General features: G+C 33.0%; 1 protein-coding gene across 2 annotated transcripts; it reads left to right on the top strand.

Annotated features, from left to right (window-relative positions):
- Positions 1 to 3,437: 3,437 nt before the first annotated feature.
- LOC111807169 (pumilio homolog 23) lies at positions 3,438 to 9,515 on the top strand. 2 transcript variants are annotated; one of them, XR_002816920.2, is made up of 12 exons: positions 3,438 to 3,581; positions 4,245 to 4,506; positions 4,631 to 4,994; positions 5,239 to 5,538; positions 5,696 to 5,863; positions 6,496 to 6,639; positions 6,840 to 6,959; positions 7,060 to 7,245; positions 7,712 to 7,860; positions 8,191 to 8,373; positions 8,520 to 9,142; positions 9,264 to 9,515. XR_002816920.2 is itself a non-coding variant. In XM_023692759.2 (11 exons), the coding sequence occupies exons 2-11, from the start codon at positions 4,307 to 4,309 to the stop codon at positions 8,905 to 8,907; spliced, it is 2,202 nt and encodes a 733-aa protein (XP_023548527.1). In that variant the 5' UTR covers positions 3,438 to 3,581; positions 4,245 to 4,306; the 3' UTR covers positions 8,908 to 9,515. The 2 variants fall into 2 exon arrangements, 1 of the variants encoding a protein (XP_023548527.1); XM_023692759.2 differs by having other exon boundaries at positions 8,520 to 9,515.
- The last annotated feature ends 44 nt before the right edge of the window (positions 9,516 to 9,559 follow it).

Here is a 9,559-nt window from a genome sequence, read left to right as displayed (position 1 = left end):
AAGTTTATATAAAACATTAATTAATTAAGAAATGTGTGGTAGGTGCCACGTCATATTTTATTATTGTTTTTATTGAAGGCGTGTAAGTAAGAAGAAATGACGATAGGGGTAAAAAAGCTGGAAAAGATATAAGGTGGGACCCACCACAATTATTTTTATTTAATTTTTGCAGCAAATTTGGTTTTATTTATTTAGTCCAAATAATTTCCATATTTGTTGCTTTGAAAGTTTAGTTTTACTTGGATCGTCCAGCAAGCCATGCAACACAAATTTCGCCTAATTCATCGCTTTCTTCCCTCCAACAACCCCTCATTAAATTTTCAAACCTAATAATTTCAATGTAACCATATTGCCATCTCGTAGGATCCCTCGAAAATATTAATTATTTATATCAATTTTTATTTTTATTTTTATTTTTTAAGAAAAGAGCCCTAAATAATACTATTTCTATGGGTATGAAAATTAAAAAAAATTAAAAATTAAAAACGGAGCTTTATTGATGATTATTGGGAGTGAGTCCCACATTGGCTAATTTAGAGAACGATCATGTGTTTATAAGTGAGGAATACTATCTCCATTGGTATGAGGTCTTTTGAGGAAGCCGAAAGCAAAGCCGTGAGAGCTTATGCTCAAAGTGGACAATATCATACCATTGTGGAGAGTCGTGATTTCTAACATGGTATCAAAGTCATGCTTTAAACTTAGCCATGTCGATAGAATCCTCAAATATCGAACAAAGGATTGTGAGCCTCGAAGGTGTAGTCAAAAGTGACTAAAGTGTCGAACAAATGGTGTACTTTGTTCAAGAGCTCCAGGGAAAGGAGTCGAGCCTCAATTAAGGGGAGGCTAATTTAGGGCATAAACCTCAGGGGAGGCTTACAGTGTACTTTGTTCGAGAGGAGGATTATTGAGGATATATATAATTTTACACCATTGTGGAGAGTCGTGATTCCTAACAAGCTTAATATATTTGGAGTGGTTTGAGATTCTTAACATGATATCAGAGTCATGCTCTTTAATCAGCTTAATTAAAATATTTGTGACATTAATGATTTTAAGCACAATTTATAATGTAAATGAACTGTATATGCACTATTTAATAGCCGCTGTTTCATTTAAATAAAATCAAAAAACAAAAAACAAAACAACAATAATTTTCAATAATTGTCGAGTTGTCAAGTACACAATATCTTTAAAATTAATTTAGATATTTAACATTATCTTATTATTAAAAAAACAACAAATTTTAATAAAAGACGGGAACAATAATCAACCCAAGCTAAATATAATATGAGGACGCTAGGCCCTGAATGAGATGGATTGTGAGATCCACATCGATTAGAGAAGGGAACGATTATGAGCGAGGACACTGAGCCTTGGACCATGAAAGGGAGATTGTGAGATCCCACATCGATTAGAAAGGGGAACGAGTGTCAGTAAGAACACTGGAGCTTAAAAATGGGTGGATTGTGAGATCCCACGTCGGTTAGAGAAGAGAACGAAACATTTTTATATGGGTGTAAAAGCTTTTCCATAGCAAACCCATTTTAAGAACCCGGAAGGGAAACCTAAAAAATGACAATATTTGACTGGAGCGAATTTGAGCGGTTACTAACCATGGAACAATCACGAGTTATATTATTTTTTTGTTTTCATATGTGTTTGATTCCTATAAATGACTTATTTAACTTTTTACATTTGTTTTAAAATTTCGAGACAATTTTGAGTTAAAAAAGCACATCACTCTAATGTCCTTACTAAGGTAAAAGATTTTGCTTTATTCATAATAAAACAAAGTTATATTAAAAAAAGGAGAGACAAAATTGTTTTTTATTTGTTTAATCATAATAAATAATTAAAAAGTTAATTATTTATTCGACAATTAAAATAATGAAAATTCATCACGTTCGTGGCTGCAAACTGTAAAGAACTACCGCTAATTTCGCCCTTTTAGCCTCTTCACAGCCGAATCTCGTTGGCTTCCTAATCAGCAAATCATAGCTCGTCATTTAATATTATTGTTATTTTAAACTAATTTTGTTATTATTTAATCCAATAAAATTAAATTTAAAATTAAAAGTACTTTTTGAATTAAACCATTAATGGGTTTCATATGATCGATAATAATATTTTTAAACTTTTAAAAAAGTTTTAATGATTTTAAAGCTTAAAAAAAAAAAAAAAAGTTAAAATTTAAAGTGTAACAACCTCAAATTTTATAATAAATATTGAACATGGAAATACTTTATTTATAATTTCATAAAACGTCACATTCATCTTAAAACACAGTCATGAACTTACATGTTTTGAAAACAACTTTAAAAACAACCAAACAAAAAATTAAATAAAATAAATAAACGTTTAAAAAAATAAAGATGATGGGCCATAGTCTCGAGTTGCGATGCTGTACAAGAATGTTTTGCTTTAACTTGAAATAAAGGTAACACGTGACTTAGTAATTTAAAAAATACTCAGCAGTGGAAAATTTTGGATGGTTAAGTAAAGGATATTTTTAATTACTTTTATAATAAAAAATGATAATATTATAAAAGTTAAGAATTTTTTTTTTTTTTTTTTAATTTAAAGGTATTATTGAAATTAAGTGTATTTTCGAAAGAAAAAAAAAAAAAAAAACTAAAATTTAGATATATTTTTTTTTTATAAACAAAATTAATTTAAAATATTTTATGGGAATACTTTTAGTACCACACGTTTCTCTCTCTCTTTTACAATACGACGCGGTTTCATCCTTTTTCGAACAGAGAAGAGAAGCATCTTCGAAAAAGACATTTTTGGAATTACCAATTTTCTTCACAATTAGAAATTAATAACGATTTTCAAATTTATGAAAGAAAAAAAAAAAGAATATTTTGGGAATATCTCAAATTTTAAATAATTGGATTATTATCTTTTAATTATTAATTTTTTTTTTATCTAAAATAGATGATAATATCAAATATTTATAAACATTAAATATTCTTTTTTATATTTTTAAAAATAGGATAGAGTTAGTTGACTAACCAAATAAATATCAAAATAAAACCAAATTTTTAATTTTTCAAAATTTTATTGTAAGAAAAAAAAAACCCTAATCTTTAATTTTAATAGTATGAATTTGTCGAATTATTAGATTTAGATAATTATTTTAAAATGAAAATTAGGCTATTTTTGGAAAATAAAAGGGGATTTAAAAATAGCAGCCGGTCAAGGTCAAAATTGGAGGTTCAATAATTGGCAGGGCAGACTTGGAAATTCAAGCAAATTACAAGGGTAAAATGGGAATTGAATTAAAATGAAGGCCCATCAACGATTGGATTAGAAAAGGAGGCCCAACAGAAGGGAACGGCAAGTCCACTAGAATTCGAAAACCCTAAGCCCATTTGATATTTATAATTTGATTTAATTTAATTTAAAATTATTTTTATAGAAGACGAAAAATAAAAGTTCTAAACCTTTTATTAAACCCTGAATTGAGGTTTTGACGGCGAAAGTTTCCCGGCGATTCACTACGCCAAGTCTATCGCCATCTTCTTCTTGCTTCCGCTCTACGATTTCGGATTCTGAAAACAAGCTTTGTCGGTGTAAGTTTATCCTTTTGCCATTGGTATCTTTGTTTAGTTTGCTTGGAATTTTACTCAATTCGTATGTTTTCCAGATGCTTTTGTCGAAATTTATGAGCCGTAGTTATCCGAATGAAGGATGATAATTGATTTCTGTAGTTATTTATCAGTGTGTTGGTAGCCAGCTGATTGATTTAATTTATTTATTTTTGTTTTTTGCTGATGCAAAATCGAAACTCTACTGGTATTTGAAATATGAAGCTGTTCAATTTTATTGTAATTGGAGTGAATTGCTAAGGTCTAGCTTCATAGTGGTTTTGTTTTTAGTTTTTGAAACATCTTCTTGTTTATTTGCGATTTCTTTTCTTAGGGTTGTCACTTTTTGATTGAAACATTTGAATTCTCAAATTATAAAAGCAAAAACATTATTTTAAAATTTACTTCTCCTAGTTTTCAAAATTTGGCTTAAATTTTGAAAATATTTCTTGGAAGTAGATAACGAAACAAAGAAACTCATAGATGAAAGTAATGTTTATTATATGCTTAATTTAAAAAACAAAAGACCAAATGGTTATCTGATTGGACCTAAATTCTTAAGTTCTACATTTTATGCACTGATTTTTGCCCCGCCACAAATGATTTAAATCGATGTATGGTCTGAGCTCTTTTCTACATGATGACCAGGGCCTAGGTGGTTGCGGTTATTGAGAAGACATAGAACCTTTATCTCAGTTGAAGATTGCTTAATGGGTGAAGATAAATTTGCACGTAAAAGTGGGAGGAAAAGAAACGGCATGAGTAGGAAGGCTGAACAAGGAGGTCATGGCTTTGATGGAAGTAACACCCACAAGAACACATCTTGGATGATGGATGGTGGAACCCTGAACTCTAACAATAAGTTCTCCAATAATAAAAGTACTTCCGCACCACAAACGTCACTCATTAGGTAGCATGGCCTCTTTTTAATGTATTCTTGGACATGCCATTAGCAGTAGAGTTGAACTTTTCTTCAACTTCATGCATTTTTTAGCTACTTGTTCTCTATACTCATGAGGGAAGTTATCTTATAGGAAGCAGGTTGATCCCGAAACAACAAAATACTTCACAGAGATTTCCAATTTATTTGAGAGTGATGAGGTTGACTTTGAAGAGCGATCGGTTATATGTGGTAATGCTCTAGAGGAAGCTGTGGGGAAAGAGTTTGAACTTGCCACTGATTATATCATAAGTCATACTATGCAAAGCCTTCTTGAAGGTTGTAAAGTTGACGACCTTTGTAATTTCCTTCACGGTTGTGCCAATCAGTTTCCATCTATTGCAATGGATAGATCTGGCTCACATGTTGCTGAGACAGCTATCAAGTCTTTAGCTATGCACCTACAGGACGAGGATGTTCATGGTCTGGTTGAAGATACTTTAACAGCAATATGTAAGGTGTGAAATTTTAGTAATTTATGTTTTACCTAGCATTGAACCATGAAGGTTGACTTTGTATTTCTTTGGTTTTTATTTGTCAGTCAAAACATTTCATCAAAGTTTCTCGGTTGTCATAATCATTAACTAGAATATTTCATAATATGGACATTGCATATTTATGTGTGTGTATATTTTATTATATGAACATACAAACATACTTGTACACATGTAATTCTTTCCTTAAGTGTATATTTCTTTTCAGGAAATTGTAGCAAACCCTCTCGATGTGATGTGTAATTGTCATGGTTCTCATGTTCTTCGAAGTCTTCTTCATCTTTGTAAAGGAGTACGTCCAGAATCTTCAGAATTTCATACCAGAAAATCAACTGTTCTAGCAGAGCGGTTGAATGTCAAGGCACCTCGTTATAATGGAGATGGTGAGTTCCATACTGGTCGAGGCTTCCCAGAAATCTTGAAGTTTCTTGTTTCTGGGTTGCTGAAAGGTGCAAGAAAGAATGCCAGGATCCTGCAAGTTGATCAGTACAGCAGTTTGGTTATTCAGGTTTTGTTTTATGAAAATATACTATTATTTTGTGGGTTCATAATTATTTTTTATTTATACCTGAAGAATTTAAACTTAATGAAGTGTAGTCGCTGAGGCAGTCTGATTATGTATATTAGGCCACTAGATGGTTGACTTATTTTTCACCATCTTACAGACTATTCTGAAGTTGTTGGTGGGGCAAGATGACGAGCTGAGGCATATAATACCCATCCTCCTTGGCTGTAGTGAGAAAGATGTTGTGGAGGGAAATTATGTACAAATGTCTGTTGTTCCAGATGTTGTGGATTTGATGAAAGAGACTGCATTTAGCCATTTAATGGAGGTGAGATGGACAATCCTAGTTGGAGTTAGTTTTGAACTTATGGGAGTAAACTAGCCGTGCTATGCACATATTTGATTACTTGTAGTTGATCGATTTGTTCACTCAATTGGATTTCTCCAGTTCCCAATATTCCATGATATTTTCTTTGCATAAAATTTGAGTTGGTCGGAATATTATTTTACCTTTCAAAATTTTGCATTCAGGTGTTACATTCCTGCCAGAATAGATATTCTGTGTTTTACCAATATTTTTGTGCAGACGTCTTTGTGTGATCGGAATTAAGCAAACAACAATATGGGGACGATTACTACCTCCAATCTATTTCGTGAAAGTTTGATTATTTCTTATGCAATTCTCTGTTTTATCATTTGCGTGATCGGAACGTTAAACAAACTTCTGCAATTGAAAAATAGAGAGAAAAAAAAAAAGGAGGTTTGAGAACATAAAAAATGTTTACTTATAGTGCCAAGCTCCATCTTTTGAATTTATGTACTCCATAGAATTAATTTGCATTTCTGAAGCATTCATGAGATGGTTTTCATCAATAAATTTTTGTTCATGCCCTGTCTCGTGAAAAAAAATAATACGTTCTTAGAATTGGATGTATTGATTCTGCTAGTCTGAATTTGCAGGTGATTTTGGAAGTGGCTCCAGAAAATCTGTTCAATGAACTCGTCACAAAAGTATTTCAGAAATCATTGTTCGAGCTGTCATCTCATCCCTGTGGAAATTTTGCTGTCCAAGCACTAATTTCTCACATAAGATCTAAAGACCAAGTATGTATTAGCATTTTTTTAAACTTATTGTAATAATTTGAAAATGGCTTTGACCTCCACTAGGCATACACATGCACATATGCGACACAATATAGTGCATCTTTAACAATTTTCCGCTATTGTATTTCATAGACTAGTCTGAATGTGTTGAGTCAATACTTAAGGAGTTGTCTTTTTTATGCTCATGTTTTTCCACATAGATGGAGTTGGTATGGTCAGAGATTGGAACAAAAGTTAGAGATCTTCTTGAAATGGGAAAGTCAGGAGTTGTCGCTTCACTAATTGCTACGAGTCAGAGGCTTCAGACACATGAACAGAAGGTCTGTAATTTAGTTTTGAGTCTTTTCTTACAGGCATTTGAATGTTGATGTGTTGATTTTCTGTCCATTTTTCTAATTATGAATTTATGATATTTGACAGTGTTGTGAAGCTCTTGTACGTGCTGTATGTTCAACTGACGAATCTCCAAGATGCATTGTTCCTCGAATATTATTTCTGGACAGATATTTCTCTTGCGAAGATAAAGTCAAATGGAATTTTCCTTGTGGAGTAAAAATACCTGTCATGGGCTCTCTAATCCTACAGGCAGTTTTTCGATATCAAACTGTATGCTTTCCTCCCAGATATTGCTATTTGTTTATTTAATTTTAGAAGGGAAACAAAACATTCATTTTTTTACAGTTCTGCTACCGGTCTGTCTATCCCAACACTACGGGACTGGCCATTCGTTTTATGTACTTAGGGTTTTATGTGATTTGTGTTACTGATGTTACTATTAGTGATTTTACATTTTTTTTTTCCTTGGGGTTCTGTTTTATGAATTCTATTTCTCCACTCTTCTAAGGCATTGTCTCGATCATATCTCTTTAAACAAGTATCCATTATTGCTCCAAGGGAAATTTGACCTCATAGGATCCTATGGCTTGTTCAAAGGACTTGGGGGATTAAACTTCCTCTACCATCTATAGAATTTTGTGGACCTGTATTCAAATCTTAGCTAATAGAACTTTTTCTTGTGCATTCTAAGTTTGATTTGTTTACAAGTCTGTAACCGTGCATTTTTATGTTGCAGGAACTGATTCAGCCTTTCATTACAAGTCTCACATCAATGGAGGATAATCATATCCTTGAAGTAGCAAAAGACTCCAGTGGAGCTCGTGTTATTGAAGCTCTTCTAAATTCTGATGCCTCTGCAAAACTGAAGCGCAGATTAGTTATGAAGTATGTCACTGAATTATTTTGATGGCTTTTATTGTATATAGTTATGAATAATGTCGCTGAATTAGTTTGCCTTTCTTAAAGTCCTTGATATATCTTCTTTCTAAATGTCTAAGGTTCTCTATGATTATTGTCTCCCCTTTGAATTATGATATTTGGTTGGACACATTTATTTTATTGCTGATGCATGATCTTTAAATTTCAAATGACTTGGAATGCATATTGGAATCTTGCTGGTTGTGAGTAATCAATGAAGCTTTCATTCAGTTTGTTGGATTTTTTGTTAGTTTTTGCTCTCAGTTAATGACAACTTTTTCTATTCTGAACTGAAAGGCTACGAGGACACTTTGGAGAGCTTGCAATGCAGTCATCAGGTTCCTTTACAGTTGAAAAGTGCTATGATGCCAGTAACATGTCACTACGGGAGGCCATTGTATCTGAGTTGGTAGTTGTAAAAAGCGACCTCTCCAAAACAAAGCAAGGACCTCATCTCTTGAGGAAGTTGGATGTTGAAGGGTACACAGTTGATGCTTTTCATTTTATGATTATGACCTTTTTTCATAAGTTGGATGTTTTTTTTATAAGTTATATAATCAAATGTTGTAGCATGCCATTAGAGCTGAGTTTAGTGTTCTTTTTTTACCAATTATGTTTCATGTCAGGTTTGCATCCCGACCTGACCAATGGAGGTCAAGACAAGCATCGAGGGAATCGGCATACAAAGAATTTCATGATACATTTGGGTCTGACAAGTCCAAATCACTGAAGACTGGGGGTTTCCTTGCTGATAGTTCGAAGCAAAAATCACATCCAAAGGACGTGAAGACAATGAGGCAAGAGATCGAACATTACACAACTTCTGGGGTACCCTTTCTATCGATGTCTGGCAATAAGGGCAAGTCAGAAAAAGGTAAGCACAGTGATAAAAAATATACTAGTGCTTCCACAGATAATGATATCTCAGAAACGAAAACCAAAAATTCGAAAAGGAAACGGAATAAGGATCAGTCTGAGAATGCTGCTACGGGCAAAAGGAAACAAAAAATGTAGCTAGGAACCAGAAACAGTCCTTGTACCCTGTAGCAGTCACCACAAACGCATTGCCTGGAAAAAGGTCTTCAAAGATGAACTTAAAGAGTTCTTAGTAGGAAAGTGGAAGCTTGGATTATCTACTTCATGGGAATGTTGAGGAAATGCCTTTCTATTTTTAGTGGGGTGGGAGAAGATATTTTGATGGAGCATATTCTTCACAAGATCTTCCGAGTGACCAGAGGAAATATGAGAGGTCAGTAATCAAAATTTTTCAAGAAAATATTAACCTTCATGTCGGAGGATATTGTGATCTTACACTGTCCAAGATTATGTTGTCGGAGGACATGGATGCTTATGTCTTTTATTCACCACAGATGCGGACCTCGTCCATTATGTGCAAGAGGCGATGGTCACAGCTCATGGCAGAATCAAGTAACATATTATTGTCTTCCTCTGTTAAATTTTATTTTCAATCTCTCTTATTTCTTCGTTAATTATGCAACCTATTGATGTCACCTGACCCAACTCCACTATAAAATCTTCCATTCTCAGTGTTTTGTAAGTTTCTAGAGATCCTCTGACGCCTATTTGGCCTTCTAATATATTAAAAAAGTAATATGTTTTTTTATTATGACCCTAGTCTTCGTCAACTTCGTGTAGAAAAGAAAAT

This window comes from Cucurbita pepo, chromosome 12, assembly GCF_057944985.1.
Source record: "Cucurbita pepo subsp. pepo isolate OVF chromosome 12, ASM5794498v1, whole genome shotgun sequence".
Classification (NCBI taxonomy): Eukaryota; Viridiplantae; Streptophyta; class Magnoliopsida; order Cucurbitales; family Cucurbitaceae; genus Cucurbita; species Cucurbita pepo.
This window is presented reverse-complemented; position numbering and strand designations above follow the sequence as displayed.